This window comes from Populus trichocarpa, chromosome 9, assembly GCF_000002775.5.
Source record: "Populus trichocarpa isolate Nisqually-1 chromosome 9, P.trichocarpa_v4.1, whole genome shotgun sequence".
Taxonomy (NCBI): Eukaryota; Viridiplantae; Streptophyta; class Magnoliopsida; order Malpighiales; family Salicaceae; genus Populus; species Populus trichocarpa.
The window spans coordinates 2138287-2157508 of record NC_037293.2 but is presented as its reverse complement, the minus strand read 5'-3'; the positions used below and the strand labels follow the sequence as shown (position 1 = coordinate 2157508).

Genomic DNA, 19222 nt, shown 5'->3' with positions numbered 1-19222 from the left:
CCTAAGGCTCTTTGGTCTCCTTTTATAAACAGACCCAACGCTCTTGGGTCTTAAATTTTTTAAATATATATTAAAACGCGAGGGAAAAACACTAAAGTGAACACAGACTCATTGCACTGTGGACAACACTGTGGACGATACTGTAGCACCTATGAAGGGGTTATCTTTTCTGTTTATAAGCCAGAAAGGGTTGCTGGATCATTGAAACAGGACCTAATAGCATTGGGCTTTATTGCCACCAGGATCCAATGGCTTTAGGTCCTGCTGGACCCATTAAAGTTGGGTCCTGCCCCTAGCAGGATCAAAGACTTTAATTTTTTTTTCATACGATAAATAGGAAATAAATAGATGAGAATTTTTTTTTCCATTTGAGGTTAAGTTGAATTTCTTTATTGAAGCATGTTTGTTTTTGCCTTTGAAAAATACGTTTAAAAATAAAATAAAAATTATTTTTTCTTTACTTCAAATTAAGATTTTTATTTTTTTCCTCTTGAATTCTTTTTCAAAATAAAATAATTCAGAAAAATTATAATTCTAATATTTTCATATTAAAGTTAATGGAGCTCTAAATAAATTTCTTATTCACATAATATACTTTATATTTTTGTATTATATAAGAGAATTTTTTAACAATAAAATTCATTAAAAAACAATTCATAAATACTATAATATAATATTATTTTGGGTCAACACCGCTGGGTCGTTCTATCAACCATGACTCAATGATACCGGGCCCTGCTACCTAGCAGAACCCATCTCTACTGGGACCTTTTGCCAAGTATGACCCATTAATGCTGGGCCCAGATGGGTACCTAGCTGCTGGGTCATTCTGCTAAGCATGACCCAATGATGCTGAGTCTTTCTGTCAAGCATGACCCAATAATGTTGGGTCCTATTGCCAAACAGTGTTGGGCTCAAATGAGTACCCAACTGTTTGGTCTTTTTGTCAAGACCCAAGTTTGTTGAGTTTAACTTCAAGTCAGACCCAAGTTTCTTGGGCCTGGCTCCGTCGCCAAACCCAATGATAGTGGGTCTAGGTGCCTAACAGGCCCCAACAACGGTGGGCCCAGTTGAAGTAAGTTCCACTAAAGTTGGGCCCTGCTTCCACCATGACCCAACAGCGGTGGGCCCTGCTGCCAGCAGGACTCCAGAAGAAATTTGGGTCCTGCCCCCAGCAGAACCCATTAGAGTTGAGTCTTGCCACCATCATGATCCATTAGCGTTGGGTGCGGCTTCGCAGCCAGACCCAAAGATATTGGATCTGCCTGCATAGACACACCCATATTTATTAGGTGTGACTTTGCAGCTACACCTAAGTTTACACCCAATAACAGGACCCAACACTTTAAAATTTTATTTTCTTTAAATTTTCACTTCAATAGTTGTGAATTATAGATATTATTAAATACATAAATAAATTATGCATTGAGTCCTGCCCCCAGCAAGACCAAAGAGCTTTAGGTCCGACTACCCGGTAGGACCCAATAGCAATGGGTCCTGCTGGCAACTAGACCCATCAATGTTGGGCCCTGCCCCCAGCAGGACCCATCAGTGATGAGTTCTGCTGCCAGCAAGACCTAGCATTGTTAGGTCCTGCTACTCAGCAAGGCCCAAATGCTTTGGGTCCAGCTGCCAGACTCAAAACACTTAAAGATTCTCTAAACTTTTTTTTTTTTTTACATTTAACAAAAAAAAATTGTTATTGACTCGCTATGGAGCGTGGGCCAATATGCTAGTATAGACTATAGAATGGTTGAAACAATTAGTCGGATGTAGAAAGTTTCTAATGATTAACATGATTTTGACTTTTTCATGTTTTTGTTTATTTGATTGTGATTATATTTTCAAATCAATTTAATATTATATTTATTCTCAAATAATTTCAAAAATGCACTTATCATATCAATTTAATAGATTTTTTTAAAAAATAATATTTCCTTTTATATTATAACTGATGAAGTTTTAAAAAATCCAAGTAGCCTAAGAATAAGACTTCTGGGTTAGATAATCGTTTAAACATGGGTCTGACAAACATGCCAGTCCCAAGGCACTTGGGCTTGACATTCCGCCACATCCAAGGCACTTGGATCTGACATGTTTGTTAAACCCACATTATCTTGGACTTGGCTAATTGTTAAGTCCAAGTGCAATGAACTTGGCTGACTGCCAAGTCCAAGTGTCTTGGGTCTGACATGTTTGTCAGACTCACATTACTTTGAACTTGGCTAAATATCAAATCCAAGTATTTTAGGTTTGTCATGTTCACTAGACCCACACTACCATATTCTCCTGAGCATACCTAAGGGAGGATGTGGTCATTCCCTTAGGCGTCCTTGAGGAGAATGGTTATTCATTTGGGCGTGCTCAAAGGAGGATCCAGTCATTTTTTGGGCGTGCCAAGGGAGGATGGTCATTTCTTTAAGCGTGCCCAAAGATGATGCATATTTTCTTGGGCATGCTCAAGTCTAGCACACTGACAGGCCCAATCTTGTCTGGGTTTGGCTAGCACCAGACCCAATGTTTCCAAGGCTTGGCACACTGCTAAGTCCATTCGCGCATCAGATCTAATGTGTCCGAGGCTTCACATATTGCCAAACCTAATCGCGTCTGGATCTTGCTACCGCGAGACCTAGCCTGCCCAAGGCTTGACACACTACTAAGTTTAAAGCGCCTTCACCGGGACGTGCTTGTTTTCCTGGAAATTTATACTCATAAATCTTTCTTAATTCAATGTTTTTTGGTTAAGATAAACTGATAAAAATTTGGTTCATTAGTAGCCCCCTAATATTTGTGATATAATAATATGCAAATACTTTAATTAATCTTCCAGTTCAGGTAGAGTAATGAGTTTTGCTCGTATAAAAAGAGGGGTAAGCTAGGAAAAATATAGAAAAATATGCATCTGGACTAAAAGTGGCCTTCATGATTTTTTTTTATAGGGCATGAGCATGTAGCTTTCCCAGCATTGTCAAGAGGCTTAAAAGTCATTCACTAAAGAGTGACCATCACGATTTTTTTTGACGCGACATGAGCCTATAACTTTCCCATCATTGTCACAGGGTTTAAAAGTCATCAACTACAAAGTGGCCATCATTATTTTTTTATGACGAGATATGAGAGCCCCTTACTAATAGTGGTGATTACATGATATTGTTATTTGTACTAGAGAGACCAATTGCATACATCCATTGAAGATTGATGCATATAGCATTGGAGAGATTACATTTATCCCTTAAAGATTGATGCATATAGCACTGAGGAGATGAAGTGTATCCCTTAGGGATTGATGCATATAACACTAGAGAGACCAAGCAAATCCCATAGAGAGTGGTGCATATAACACTGGGGAGACCAAGTTCATCATTTACAAGGTGTATTATTGAAACACCCTTAGGCATCACCTAGAGAAAATGAAAACAACCATTTTGAATAAGTCATTTATATATAAGAAACTTACATTCGTATTCTTATTGGCTATGGTAATTTTTTATTTGAGCAGAGTGTCCGGTGTGGGGGAGACTCTTCCCTTTCTTTTGGATACTTGTAAAAAATACTTCATATATTTTACAGTTTGAATCAACATTCCACTTGTTCTTATTGAAATCTTTTCAAAATCTCAAGGCTCCAATTGCATTTATAAAGTTGGCAAAGCATAGCCTAAATTTGCTTGTCTCACTTTGAGTGACTAGCATTGACTCAATGAGGAGTTGGACTTGATTGAAGAGTTGTTGAAACTTTGTTTGGGCAGAAGTGTCTACATAAACGAAAAGACTTGTCATACGTCCTATCTGAGGTGAGCATTGGTTGTGTGCCATAAAATGATTTGAAAATGTTAAAAGCAACCTTTAGGAAAAAACCAATGGCTTTTTTTATCAGTTTTCCACATACAACATAACCGATGAAGTCCTAAAAAATCCAAGTAGCTTAGGAATAAGGCTCTCGGGTTAGATAATTGGTTAATCAACTGGTCCTAGCAATCTCATCCATTCTTTCTAGCCAAGGTAGTTGATATGTTATACTTTGTGCTTGGTAGACTAAAGTGGTTTGTGGCTAGTACCTGTAAAAGGTCTTTTTTGGTGGAGGTATGGACTATTTAATGCTTAAATAAGTATCTTTTTAGAGAAAGAAAATACAATAATATTCTAAAGAGAGATGCTCTGAAAATATATGTGCAATAGAAAATGAAAATTATGAACCTTTGATTTGAAGGTACCATGGTGTATTTATAACCCATAAGTCTTTTTTTTTTTTTTGTGAAGAGAAGGGTCTAAAATGTAATTTTATCTTGATAGCATTTAATGAGGTATAAATACCCCTTACATTTATATTAATATTTGATAGAAATATGGTGGGTTCGTGAAGGACTTTTATACACCTAAAAGATGTAGGGAGATTAGGGTCAAAGATGTCAGATGTAGCTAAGCCCATGAAGATTGAGCTTTTTCCCTAGACGAGACCCAAGGGAGAAGAGTCATCCCTTTAGGCGTGCCCCAGGTAGGATAGTCATCCCCTTAGGCATACAAATGGAGGATGATCATTCCTTTAGGAGTACCAAAGGATGATGATTGTTACCTTGGACTTGGTTAATTGTCAAGTCTAAATGCATTGGGTCTGACATGTTTGTCAAACCCACGTTACCTTGGACTTGACAAATAACCAAGTCCAAGTACCTTCAGTCTGGCATGTTTGTCAAACTCACGTTATCTTGAACTTGGCTGACTGTCAAGCCCAAGTGCATTGGATTCTAACATGTTTGCCAAATCCACATTATTTTGAACTTGGCTAAATACTAAGTTAAGTGCCTTGGATCTGACATATTTACCAGACCCACGATACTTTGAACTTGGCTAAATACCAAGTCTAAGTACCTTGGGTCTGACATATTTGCTAGATCCACATTACCTCATTCACTTGGACGTGCCAATGAAGGATGATTATTCTCTTAGGCGTGCCCACAAGAGGATGATCATTCCCTTGAGCGTGCCAAAAGAGAATAGTTGTTGCCTTGGACTTGGTTGGCTGTCAAGTCCAAGTGCAATGAACTTGGTTGACTTCCAAGTCCAAGTGTCTTGGGTCTGACGTGTTTGTCGTCTACCCATGTTACCTTGGACTTGGCTAACTACCAAGTCCAAGTGCCTTGGATCTGACGGATGGCCAAGTCCAAGTGCCTTGGGTCTGGCATGTTTGCCAAATCTATGTTATCTTGGACCTGGTTGATTGTCAAGTCCAAGTGCAATGGACTTGGCGCGGACTGTTACATCCAAGTGCCTTAGGTCTGACATGTTTGCTAGACCCATATTACCTCATTTGCTTGAGCATACCAAGAAAGGATGATCATTTTTTTAGACGTGGAGGATGCACATTCTCTTGGACATGCTTAAGGCTTAACACATTGCCAAGTCTAATCACATATCATTCCCTTAGACGTTCAAAAAGAGGATAATCATTCATTTAAGCATGTCAAAGAAGGAAACACATTTTTTTAGGTATGCTCGGGGTTTTGCACACATCTCAAAATAGAAGCGTGCTTGTTTTCTCAAAAATTTATATTAATATATTTTTCTTGATCTGATGAAATATTATTTCATCGCTAACCCAAATTATAAAAACAGTAAAACAAATCTTATAAGACAAACTTTGTGACTAAAGATGGTGTGTGATGAAATCTGTAATACTATCTATTATTTATCACTAGATCCCAACATTTTAAAATCAAACTCCAATTACAAATAAAGTAGCCTATTTAGTATTGCATTTATATTTATTTTTCAAATTAATTTTTACTTGAAAAAATATTGTATTGATATTTTTTAAATATTTGTTTTTGATGATTTTAATACAACAATATCTTGAAATGGGAAGGAGAAGGGAAATTAACTCATCCAGCTATATTACAAAGAAATTTACAGGGATTCCAGCAAAGGTTATACAGAAAAATCTTTTTTCTTTCTTTTTGAAGGGACAAAAACACGCACATCATATATCTATCAAAGAATGAGCTCTAACATGATATAGCATCGTTACTAAAAAGCAGCCATCAACTCTACCGATAAACAGCAACAATGGATTGAAGCCAATATCAAGCTCAATTAATCAAAGAATGATTTTGGTGAAGTTAATTGGCAAAACATGCACTTCTTGAGATGCCATCTTCATTTTCTTATATTCAATTCCATGATCCTGATCATGATTTCAATAGAACTGCTTTGGAGGCATCCAGATGGTTGAGACGACAGGTTCCGAGAAGATATTCTGGGAGCTCTTCATCTGTATTTGCCTGTAAGAAAATGACCTGCACTTGTGAGTTGTGGCAGGCAAGGAAGACTATCAAGAAAATGACATTGCAGAAGCAGGTCAATGATATATGCTCTTTTAAAAAATATGTACTCATTTTCCATTTGAACTCTTCAATGGACCCAGGGCTATAAAGACGGGGGTAGAGAAGTGTCTTTTAAAGCTTGAACTATTTAGTTTTGAAGAGCTATTCCAGTTGCAATGCTGTTCATTTGTTTCGCAGTTTGAAAATATAGTTGTTTTACCTGTATCAAAAATGCCATTTCGATAACCAAATTGCTGAGGTAGCCAAGAACAAGACTGACCACGCCCCTTGCAACTGTTGATGACCCAATATCGACTCCAAGCTGAAAAGGATGTTGAAACTTCAAAATTAGTAAACTTCTTTTTTGACAACTGCCTTTCTCTGTGTTTTGGTTAATGATTACAGCACATTGCAAGAGTTTACTGAGGAGTTATAATTTCATAGTTTTCGGGAAATATCAGGGCAAATAGTTACTCATAATTCTATAAAACTGAATAGTGTAGCCGGTGAGATGAAATGATAGCTATACAACAAGGATCAAGCCAAGCCCTTCTTTTCTTCATCTTTGCATAAAAAAAAGACCATATTGTTTTGAGAGGTTATATGAATAAGGCATTCAAAATTTCCCATTAGTTGTGAACCAAAGTTTTCAGCATTAATTTCTTTCATAAACCATAGAGATATTTTTTCTTCAACTTTACCTCCAGGTAGTTCTTCCCACGGAAATAATTCATTTCAAGAGCTTGGCCAATCAGGCATGCTTTCTTTCCCACACTTTGCTTAACTATCCAGGAACCCTGAGAAAACAAATGTCAATTGGCATTAGAGACATACAACATGATGGTGGTGCATGTTACCCTTCCATTATGGTTTGCAGCTATCAAAATCACAGTAAGCATCAGGTTCAAGTATCTTGAAAACGTTTGACCTAAAATGACATACGAAGTGCAATTGCAGGAGAAAAAGACAGCCTTTAAGCACATCATTAAAACCTAGAAGAAAATGAAAAATTGAAATCACTTGAACAGGGAACCAAGAGAGAGGAGGATCAGGATCTGAATACTTCAAAAACATTAAAAGACAACCTTCCTTTTTGTAAGAAATGGTGTTACACGCATGGCCCAGTTGGTTTATTTTATATTTAGCAATGAAAGAGGTAAACATACTTCCTTGCTTGGTGGTGTGAAATACTAGCAAGCCTTCTCCTCTAAACCTACTGAATCGCAGCAATTGGAAGATTTACCAACCTTAGATATATATGGTATGAGTTTAAATCTTGAATTTCTATATGCATCGTCCCCCTCTATAAAGCTCTCCAACAAGGGTGCATCTTCCACAGGTGTATTCATCATATAGTACAGGGCAAGGCTATATGTTGTTGAACCAGGGACCTGTTTGATTGTCAATATCTTAGATTGTGCAAGAACAGATAAGAAGAGTGATTGATAACAAGCCCTCATTGAACAGAAAAACAAAGCAGGAACTTACTTGAATATTTACAATGAAGAAGAACTCTGGTCCACCTTGCGCTGCATATTTCTGCAATGCAAAAAAAATCTTAATATTATAAGCATGATTAATGACATGAAAATATTTGAAAGTTAAGAATTTGATCAATTAAAATACCACCTGAACAATGCTCCCAGGACGGCCAGCAAGATCATCTTCTCGCTTGTCAGATCTTAGCCAATCTGCAGCAACCATTTGCATCAAAGTGCCATTGGCCTTAAACTGGAAGAAAAAAGGGAGCGTAGAAATATAATAAGAGCCACCACATAAAGAGATAACACTACTTCTATATGTGAAGGGAAGCTGATGGCTGCCATGGAGGCAATTTACCAGGAACCAATTTTTTTTGACATGTGCATTAAGAACTTATAGCAGCCGATATAGAGTGGTCTTTCTCATCTCTAGATAGTCTTGCATGTAGCACTAATCAGAAAATCAATATATAATTTGATGAGCCCTGGGCAGGTAAAGCCTAAAAACACAATGATTGATTAATGAAATACCTAAGTAGACATAGCACAAGTACTGGCCCTAGTTTTGTACTGTTTCTTTCTCTAACAAAATTGGTTGATCTATTAAAAAACAAGAGATATTATAGAAGCAAACAAAGATTGCACAGAGTGACAAAAACAGATGAGAATCAATCAGAGAAAATTTGCAGTTGACAAACGAGAGGGTGTCAGTTAAGTGCAGAACTCTAACCAGCTGCCTCTTCAATTGGTGGTCACTATTGACATGCTCTTTTCCTATAAGTACTAAATTTATTCTCACTAAATTGAGGTCTGGTTCATACCTTCTTCTGGTCTTCAAGGTAATTTTTTCCACGAATTAAAAAGCTAGAAGGATCAGCCGTTGCCCAACTAGAAGGCAGAGTAAAAGTTGGGTCTTTCAGAAGAGTGGTTCCATAGCAGCATGAAATACTGTCTTCCCTCACCATCTCTTGCAAGTCCACGTAGCCCCTCTTCTGAACTGAAGCATGCATTATCTGAACATCATTAAATCATACAAAACAATCTGACAGAAACAAATATGATCTCCATCAACTTGTTAACCTCAATATGCATCATCCAACTCAAAATCACCTGCAAGTTCATGCAGTTTCTTCACAAAACCAGCAGCAGTGGATAACTTTGGCTGCCGAGCATCCTGAAACTCTCAAAGTGATGAACAAAGTGAGAAGCAAAGCAAGCTACATCCAAAAATCTATTCAAAGAAGAGTAAAGTCGATGATGCAGCAAAGAGGCAAAGGGAAAAAAAAAAGAAGAGGATTTTTCCTTCATCAGTTGCTGCCAACACAAGTAATTAAAACAGAAAAAAGTAGAAATTAAAACAGCGAGAGCTCTCTACAGTTGACCAGGTGCATATAGATTATGGAAAAGTGTCAAAATTAGCTGCAGTAGCCTCACCAGAGATAGAAAGCACGTATAGCATAACTGTGCTGATATTACAATAGGTAGCAAATCCAACCAGGATAAACCATTCACAAAAAAGTTTATTCACCAGGGATTCTTCCCAATATTAAACACGATCCAAAATTTGCACTTTCATTGCCTTGTAAAAGATCAATGCAGATGTCCCTTAAGCATGAATCCTAAATAACCTTTACATGTGAGAATCCAACCAGGATAAACCATTCACAAAAAAGTTTATTCACCAGGGATTCTTCCCAATATTAAACACGATCCAAAATTTGCACTTTCATTGCCTTGTAAAAGATCAATGCAGATGTCCCTTAAGCATGAATCCTAAATAACCTTTACATGTGAGGAGCGGAAAGTACTTTGTGATAAATGGTACCTGAGAGTACATTTCTGGATCAAAATCTGAACTCCAACCATTTTCTAATTGATCATAATCTGATGGTTCTGGAACATCAAAAAACTCATCAGCAGGATCATTAAGGCCTACTAGGCTAGCATGTTCTGAAGGAGTCTTATCCACTTCTTCATTCATGCATTCCTTAGTCATCCCATCATTTGTTGGTGTTTGAACGTCAATCCTCTGATCCCCTTCAATCTGATGCAACCTCATATTCCCAACCAACTCTCCTGAAGAAAAATCAGAAGAAGGACAATTCCCTAGTTTTGCTTTGAACAACTCTCGTAATGCTGCAAGCACAACGTAGATGCAATTGACTCAACACCCAGATCATAAAATGAGAAAAAGCACAAAAATATTAAGACTCATAACTCTGTATCATTAGATGAAAATTACCAGCAACTCTCTCAAGCATTCGAATGGTAATGGACCGGGCTGAAGAAGTCCTAAGATATGATTTCCAGGATTTCCAGTCAACAGCAAGCATGTGCTTTACAACAGATCGTCTCTCATGGTTCACAGGAGATATGACATATCCTCCACCTGAATGAAAGTGAAATTTTTATCATCTAAATGGCTTGAGCCAAGCAATGCCTAACTCCCGCTCCCATACCTAAAAAAAGATGGAAAGGAAAACCAGAGAACAAGTTCCTTACAATCACCAGCAGATTCATCATATACAGCATGTAAATATTATTATGAGTTGGATGATGATGATGATGATTAAGAAGACAAAAGAATCAGTGAACCTTTCAGGCTTTACAAAAAATGGTAGAGTACAATACATGTCAAACTGCTTCTCTTAAAGAAACATATATGTATCATTAGTACAGGATACCAACTGCTCTAATGTACCATGCATTAGATTTAAACAAGCACATTAGAGAGACAAAGATACTACATATAATTCTATGTGCATCCTGCATTAAACCTTTATCAGAGATTCCATGCAATACAAGAAACTTCTTAAAGTAGATGAATCATTTTATTTTCAAATCTTAAGCATACATTACTTTTAAGGCAAGCACGAACATAGCCTTTCTGGGGTGGACACTTCTTGTGATACACAGAGTGGTAGAGAATAACTGCAGCAGAACAAAGTGAAATGAAGTTAACCTAGCCTTTATTCTGACAAATCTATTGTAAAAATAATCAAAAAAAAATTTCAGCATAGCATCACTACCATATGTTCCATCATCTTCCCTTCTCCAGTAACGCCGCAACAAAAAATCTCTTCGTTTCATTCCCCTGGGAAGTACGATGCACCAACAAGTATGAGATTTCAGACTGCTGAGCAATTGCCTTAGAAAAAGAATAATATATATATATAAGCTTCAAGAAGTACGGATCTACCAAGGTAACCAATCATTGTATAATTCCTTGTGAATAATGTCCATGTGACCATCAAGGTGCTCAACAACACTTCCCTTGTAGAAACAAAAATCCCATCTGCAAGCAAATTTGCAAAGTGAAATTTATGGAATGACAAATATGATTTCCACAAAAAAGAAATATCAAATTGCTTAAGAATACAAAACTTTGAGAAGAAAAGTTGCCAATATATTTCTGTTCCATTGAGCAAGCAGGTTTTCTCATGTCCTAGGTTAAAAGATTATAAGGTTCCAAAACTGTTACTCTGTGCAAACCATGATTTGTAAACATGTTCAGATAAAAATTCCTTTCTTTACTTCTTCCTTTGTCTACATACAAATGATGCAACATAACAGATCAACAAAAGATTGAGATTAAAATCTTCATTGTAATAAATACTCACAAAACTTACTTGGATCTTGAAGGACCAAGAGACATGAGAGTTTGAAAAATGGCTTCTGAGGTTCCATCAACCACACCCACAGCCATGATTGCAGGATGATCGTCCCACTGCCACCAAAAGGAACATTTTAACTCTGTGATCATGATTAAAACCAAATAAATTTGTAAGCAGAAAATCAATCCACCTTTCCATGAGAATCCCTATCTTTTGCTTCTTTAAAGAGACGGAGACCTACAAAAATCCATTTTATTAAAAACACAACTTCAGTTACCTCGAACAGCATATAACTAACTTTATTCTTACCATTCTGACAACCAAAGATTGTCCAAGGTGAAGGTGCAATAACATCAGTCACTAAATCAGTGTGGGTGGATGAACAATGAGTCCAGTCTATTGGTTTATTATGATTTACCCAACTGGGACCGCTCAATCTGAGAGCAAAAAATGTTGATAATAGTTCCAAAAAAGAGGCAGTATATAATAATACAGGCACCACAAAAGTTAATCATAATTCATAGAAATAAATTTTAAAACGAATTCAACTAGAAAAGATTGATTCTAGATTGAAATCTATCAGAAGAACAGGTGAACAATCAAGGTAAAAGCAAATAAGCATGCATGCCTCAAACAAGAATGCTGGACAGTGTTACCTAAAAGACTGACAACTGCTCCTTGAACAACCAACAATGCTATGAGCACCCTGCAAAATAGATATAAACATTAGTCCTTGTTTTAACCATAAGTTCTTTCACTGTAAATTACAGAAGCAGTTTGCAACCTTTAAAGCTGCCTCCTGAATAGAATGGATCCATCTTGCTGCTTCTTCAGGACTGCTTGCTCCTAGCTACGATATTTAGATTTCAAAACTTATGCGTATAAAACTTATATACAAATAAGAATCTCTTTCTAGACTAGTGACCTCACCTTAAGTTGATCATTGTGATTAGAAGTGTTATAGACAGTAAATATGAAGAATACCTGCAAGTTGCATAACGAGCTCAAAAAAAATATTGATTCCACAAGAAATCAGAAAACATATGACAACCAAGGAAACACAACTTTCATACTTTCCGATGAATGCTCTCTCTCCCATTGTCTGTGACACGAATGCAAGAATCAATGATTGCGCTTCTCACAGGATCCTGAAAAGCAAGTCAAAGTACTTTCTTTTTTATCTCCATGTCTGACATTATCGTATCTTAAAAAAAAAACCGCAGAGACTAAAAATAAAGCAAATTTCCTCAATGAAGGGCCAGGGTCACTCAAATAGACGACAGAACTAAACACAGAACAACATCCCACTCAACCCAATACAAGCTTAAATTCAAAGCATATCTCTCATATTTTTTCACACACAACGACAAAGCAATGAGTTAGATATGCAAAGAGACTTGTCATTTGTACTATCTTGTTATGGATATATTTAAACATGTAATTAGACAATTCAACTCGTTTTTTTTAAAAAAAAATTATAGCTGTTTTCGTGTTTCTTGATTCAACTCGGGTACGTAAACATTGGTGTTTGTCATAGTATACATTTCTATGACTTGGATTCTAAAATCATACCTTTATTTCCCACTAATCTAAAATGTATGCGGCACATTCACGCATGTGCGCGTGTGTATGCTATGCCTTGTAGTGAGACTTTAAAGTTCACGGTAGGAGGGATACAAAGAGAACCACTGAAAATGACCCATAATGCCTAAAGTAGAAACAAAAATTCTCGACGTGACATGAAAAAGACGATAGGGAGATAAATCACTGGATGCACTGGTTTCTTAGTGGAAGTGCTTTTTCTCAGCTTGTTATGGGTTCCAGCCAAAAGCAAGGCTTCCTAAATACTTGAAATACAAAAGGGCAAAATCTGGCACTAAGAAGAAACACCTTTAACTTAGAATTCCAATCGACCAACAGACTTAAAATGTTCGAGACAGATCAATGAATCTTAAATGTGCTAACACCTATACCGTGTGGTTTCTGCATGAAAGGATTCCCGGTTGAAACACAAGGAATCTTAAATTTTACTTTTAAAAAAATCAAATAAGTTGAGCAGTGATATCAACCTAAAATAAAGAATCAAGCAACAACCTACAAACAAATTCTAAATAAAGCAATATACAGTAACAATAGAAATTCCAAACTGCGCTACCATTGCATAGCAAAGATAATTACTAGTGCAGCAATTTATATTATAAAAATAAAAATACGTACGAATAAAAAAAGAGAGAGAGAAGAAACCTGGTTCTTAGAAAGAGGAACAGACTTGAAGCTCTGGAGGAGATGATGTTGAAGAACAAAATAGCGTTTCCTTGAGTACTGCAATCCGATCCGGTTCGACCGGATAAGATATAACCAACCTTCCATTCTTTCATTGTTGTTGTTATTATTATCATTATCATTATCATTATTATCATCATGCTTCTTCTGCTGTGATATTACTATTACATCCATCTTCTTCACTTCAAGGTGGCAAAAGGAAATGCTGGTGATAGATGATCACTGATTCCCTCCGCCCCCCTCCGGCCAATTTGAAGAAAGAGTGAGAAAAAAGAAGTAAATCTCTCTCTCTCTCTCTCTCTCCCGCTCTGTTTTTTCTGTTTTGATTGTTTTGTCTCTCTGTTAAAAAGGTAACTGAAAATGAGAGGAATGGGGTGGGGTGGTGAGGTGCGCGTATAGTGAGACAGAGATTGAGGAGGATCGAATAATATATGGTATCTTTTTCCTTTTTTTAATTCGAATGCTATTGTATTTTACAATAATTAAATATTTTTATAATAATAATAATAATAATAATAATAATACACGGCTGGTAAGGTGTAGCTGGGGCTGGCTGGCTGGGCTGGGCTAAAATGATTTAATAATGATGATTGCTTGCTTTATATCAAATGGCAAGTTTCAGCCAAATCTTCAATTTGATTTCACCCAATCTTATCTACCCATTCCTGTATTTTTGTATATATATATTAATGAAAACTAATAACACATGAAGATGCCAGAGAGCACTCTTACCAAACTTTTTCATATCGATGAGTCAACCCGGTGAATTATATACTCGGAACTTAGACTTTAATTTAAATTAAGTTTCATGTTGAATTAAATTAATGAGAATTGATTATATTAAATCTAATTGACTTAACATATTAGTCCATAATGATTGACATTGTTAGAATTTTCCAGTCTCCTACGTCACATTAATCAACAATCAAGCAACGTTGCAAAATTACTAGTTTGATCATGACATTGCGGATTGCAGATCAGTCTCGTCCCTGTTAAAGTATTATTATTTAAATTAAAGCTATTAAACTAAAACAAAACCAAGATTTCACTCTTTATCAACCTATTGTGGGTCCCACTGTTGATGGGACTTTTTTTTATTTTAGTCCTTATAATTTCTTTCATTTACGATAGATTTATAAATTTTATTTTTATTTACATCTTAGTCCCTAAATTGTTAAGAGAGAAAATAAAAGGTTATTGAGCATGAGGAAGAGCAAAATACAAGAATTTTAGTGTTGATGGGTTCTTGTAGGGGTGTTCAAAAAAACCGAAAAACCGATTAAACTGAGAAAACCGGAAAAAAAATAACCGAAAAAACCGAACCGTAAAAAAAAACCGATTAAAATTTTGAAAAAACCGACCGGTTCGGTTTCGGTTTTTTAAGCCTGGAACCGGAAAAACTGAACCGAACCGAACCGAAAAAAAACCGGAAAAAAACCGAGCCAAACCGAAAAAACCGAGCCAAATCGGAAAAAACCGAGCCAAACGAGCCAAAACCGAGTCAAACCGAGCCAAAACCGAGCCAAACTGAAAAAACCGAGCCAAACCGGTTTGAACCGGTTTTTTCTCTAAAAAACCAAACCAAAACCGGTCGGTTTGAACCGGTTTCGGTTTTTTTTTTTTAAAAAATTCGGTTTGGTTACTTTTTTTGATAAAAACCGAACCGAACCGAACCGTGAACACCCCTAGGTTCTTGAAGAGGGGTTGAGGTGGTTTGCATCTCTTAAACATTAAACCCTGTTTGAAGATTTTTATGCTAAATCAGGGCTTGAACTTTATTTTGATTTATTTATTTTTAAATGGATTAGAGAGTGTTTTTAGATTTAAAGTGAGTTTATTAAGATTTTTATGGTATTTTTTAGATAAAAATAAATCAAAATTTAAAGTTTTTTTTTTTTAATCTAAAAACCTTAAAACCTAATTTTTCAATAACTCAATGTAGTTGGAATTTGTTGCAGTTAATGGCCCAAGTCATTTGCCCAAGCAAATAACCTTTCATTTATTTATTTATTTTTATAAGAAGTTAGACACACTTGTCTGTTTATGGGCTAAGCGGGTGGGCCTAATAGTCTAGGTCCGTGTTTGACCTCTCTTGACCTTCATCTTCTTTTCTTTTAATTATCTTCAGAATTCTCTTTAAATAAATAATTACAATGATATTTAAAAATCATTCAATTATGTAGTTTAAATAATATAATAAACTCTCATGGTTATTTATGTATCTTTTCAATAATGTATATAAAAATAATATGCACAATATTATTTTTTAAAAAATATACATGAATATTCGAATATTCAATGAGAATAATATATATATATATATATATATATATATAATCAATTTCTTATATCCCCCACATGATTAACTGCTGCGATTTTGTTTTCAATTTTGCTTTTCAGAAAAAAAACAAAATAAACCTACCTCCATACAGTAGATAGCGAAGAGAAGAAGTTTGTTACGTTTTATATTTTGACTTTTTTTACCATGCAAAACCACCTTCTCCATCTAGAAAGTGTAACTTTCGATTGATTTTTTTTTATTTCATGAAAATAAATGTTGATGCTCTTACTTTTATGTGTGAATTTGAAGTTTTAAGATTTAAAAAGTATAAAATTGGATTTTTGTTTTGAATAGTTGTTGAAAAATTATTTTTGGAGTTATATTTTAAGTTTAAATGCCTCAAAAAGAGTATATACATATTTTATTTTTTTAATGCAAAGCGAGTTTAAAAAATAAATTTAAGGGAATTTTGCTAAAATTCAACAATACTCTTGAATTTTAGTAAAGTAAAGAAGATTAAAGAGTGGATGATACATCATTTATATGAAATAAAAAATAATATGTTGTTCACTTGGATAACTTGTCATTTATATGGAAGAACATACTAGATAGGAGACCCTTGGCTCCGCCACAGATTGACCTAAATTTTTTTTAATATAAAAAAATTCTAAGATATAATAAGCATTTTTAAAAAATAGGTCATTGACTCACTTGTGTTTAATAAGCTCGACTAATTCAAATATCTTCAAATATCATGAACAAAAAAATGCAATGCCAATTAATAAACTTGAAAAAATAACAACATAAAAAAGCTAAAAAAACCCAACTTAAACCTATCCGAATTAGCATACCAAATCATGGACCTGATCATGATACCCGGATAACCCCGCGAAAGCAAACCGAATAAAATTATTAAGCTCAATTCTTAAACAACTCAATATTGAAGGGAATAACTGAAAATAAAATAATTAAAAAAAAAAGATCTAAATCAACTTGGGTTAACCGGCTAACCTCATAATCATGAATACAAAATTATGATAACCTCTTAGAAAGAAGATTGAAGTAAACATGAATACCTATTCCTAAAAACTCAAAAGTTAAAGGATAAAACTGAAAAAAAAATCAATTTTAAAAAAAGAATCTAAAAAAAGATCAAAGTCTACTCATGTTAACCTTCAGAGCCGTGACCTTGATCATGAGCTTAAGACTAACTCCATAGAAGGCAAATCCTAAAAAATAACAAAGCAAAATTATAAATCATCAAAATACTAAGGGATAAAATTAATGCAATAAAAAAAGAATCCAAAACAAAAAAAAATAACAATAAAAGAATAGGGACTAAATTTGATATAAAAATAATTTGAAATCAAGTGCTAAGAGGAGAAATTGAAAACAAAATTCAATTAGAAAAAAGGATTAAAAATAAACAAACAACAATCAATAAAATGAGAACCAAATCTAATATAAAAATTAAACTAAATGATGAGGGGCGAAATTGAAGAAAACAATCAATCGAATATAATAAAAAACAAATAAAAATCAAAAGAATGAGAATGAAATTAAAAACAAAATACAAATTAAATATACCTTTATAGTTTAGCAAGGGGAAGATAGAGAAAAGAAAGATGAGAAGAAAACAGTTTACCGATGCTCAACCACCACGCCACCATGCACATGCGAGACACCAATGGAAAGAGGATGGCAAGGCATTTCTAACGCCACCCTGGTAGGTGGTGTTTGGAGGAGGAGTGATGTTGCACAAGCTGCTCATTTGTTGGCGTGTACCTTACACACATATGAAGTTGTTGGCGTGTGCCTCACACGCATAAGAAACTCTTTTTTAATAATATTATATTAATCAAAGGACCAAATTATCTTTATCAACTTGTTTATTACAAAAACAAAAACAAAAATGAGAAGATATAAAAGCTCTTAGATGCAAGTTTTATATTTTTTTGCTTGTAATGGTAAAATAATGTTTACATTGTGCCTTTAAAAACATAAAAGATCTTTTATAATATTTTGCTTTTTAGTGCAATATAATCATTATATTGTGCATTTGAAGGGTAAAAACATCGATTTGTCCTCGGTCAATATTATAATTGCTTATGGACTTTTAGAAAAAAAGACTATTCTACCCCTAACACCAAATATATTGATATTTTTTAAAAGGGAAAATGATAATTATACTTTTGTAGTGAATAAAAATTTGTGTCTAGGTGCAAAATGAATTCTCCATGTGTTTTAAGCTTTTTTGTAATGTAATGATGTTTGGTATTTTTTTATTTTTTTTTATTTTTAGCTTTTATATTTGAAAAAATTGTATATTATTTAAATATTTCAGTTTTTATTTTTCATGTCTTTTTTATTATATATCTTAGATATATATAAAATATAATATATCTTATTCAAACATTTCAGCAAATCAATATTAAACATATATTAATAAAATAAATAATAATTGATAAGCTATATTATATTACTAAATAAAAATTCGTTTCCTTCCAAAATTCTATTTTTTTGGGAATAATTTTTGTGACTGTGAATCGGTTTCATTTAGGTTAATAAACAAAATAATTAATTTGTTTACAAATCATTCTCTTCTCATAATGACAATGCATATTTAATTAATAAAAAATAATTTAATTCACCTTTTAAATCAAGTTTAATTATTATCCTTTTATATTTTCCTTAACAATATTGTATCATTTTGTACTAGATTCATGTTCTTTTCACAATTCGTACAACTGTGATTTTGTTCAGATTAAATTAGATAAAAGTAGTTCAAACCATAAAAAATAATAAATTAGGAATAAATATTTTAGTATAAAGGGAGCCACTTCTCATATGAACATCAAACCTCCTGTCCTTTTTTTTTTAATTTTAATTTTTTTCCTTCCAATTACATCATTTTACGCTCTAATTGGATAAAATTAAACTCCAAATTAAAACATAAAGAAAATACATAACTCACCTTAAATTCACAATAATTTTTATTTTAATCTAAAAAATTATTTTTCAGTCTCTGAGTTAGAGGAAAGAAAGAAAAAGTTGTTGGAAATGACGAAAAAGAGAGAAAATAATTGGTTGTCGCGATATTAACAACAAAAATAGTCAAACTTGGTGTCAACGAGTTCTATTCGAGAAGGAGAATTTGATGGTGGTTGCTTTTTTAAGGCCCTGATACACTAGGCCACTTAGACTTGTGTGCTTGACTTGTTTTTTTTTTAAAAAAAAAAACCTT

At 34.4% G+C, this 19222-nt stretch overlaps 1 protein-coding gene across 2 annotated transcripts; it reads right to left on the bottom strand.

Annotated features, from left to right (window-relative positions):
- Window positions 1–5864: 5864 nt before the first annotated feature.
- On the bottom strand, window positions 5865–14094 carry LOC7491144 (protein ENHANCED DISEASE RESISTANCE 2). 2 transcript variants are annotated; one of them, XM_024608076.2, is made up of 21 exons: window positions 13659–14094; window positions 12488–12562; window positions 12345–12398; window positions 12199–12264; window positions 12071–12120; window positions 11724–11851; window positions 11605–11651; window positions 11430–11527; window positions 11000–11095; window positions 10830–10894; window positions 10660–10731; window positions 10043–10189; window positions 9626–9936; window positions 8911–8974; window positions 8622–8797; window positions 7949–8050; window positions 7808–7858; window positions 7567–7710; window positions 7021–7116; window positions 6540–6641; window positions 5865–6277 (listed from the first exon to the last, which is right to left on the bottom strand). In XM_024608076.2, exons 1-21 carry the CDS (start codon window positions 13869–13871, stop codon window positions 6185–6187), a joined length of 2250 nt encoding a protein of 749 aa, XP_024463844.1. In that variant the 5' UTR covers window positions 13872–14094; the 3' UTR covers window positions 5865–6184. The 2 variants fall into 2 exon arrangements, with proteins under 2 accessions (XP_024463844.1, XP_024463845.1); XM_024608077.2 differs by having other exon boundaries at window positions 12199–12250; window positions 13659–13807.
- Window positions 14095–19222: the final 5128 nt, after the last annotated feature.

Excerpts from the sequence above, each read along its gene's own strand:
- LOC7491144 (XM_024608076.2), bottom strand. The coding sequence starts at position 13,871 with ATGGATGTAATAGTAATATCACAGCAGAAGAAGCATGATGATAATAAT. Across the intron at positions 11,528-11,604 it reads ATAGGGATTCTCATGGAAAG|TGGGACGATCATCCTGCAAT; the intron begins GTGGATTGATTT and ends TTTTGGTGGCAG. Across the intron at positions 7,711-7,807 it reads TCTTCATTGTAAATATTCAA|GTCCCTGGTTCAACAACATA; the intron begins GTAAGTTCCTGC and ends ACAATCAAACAG.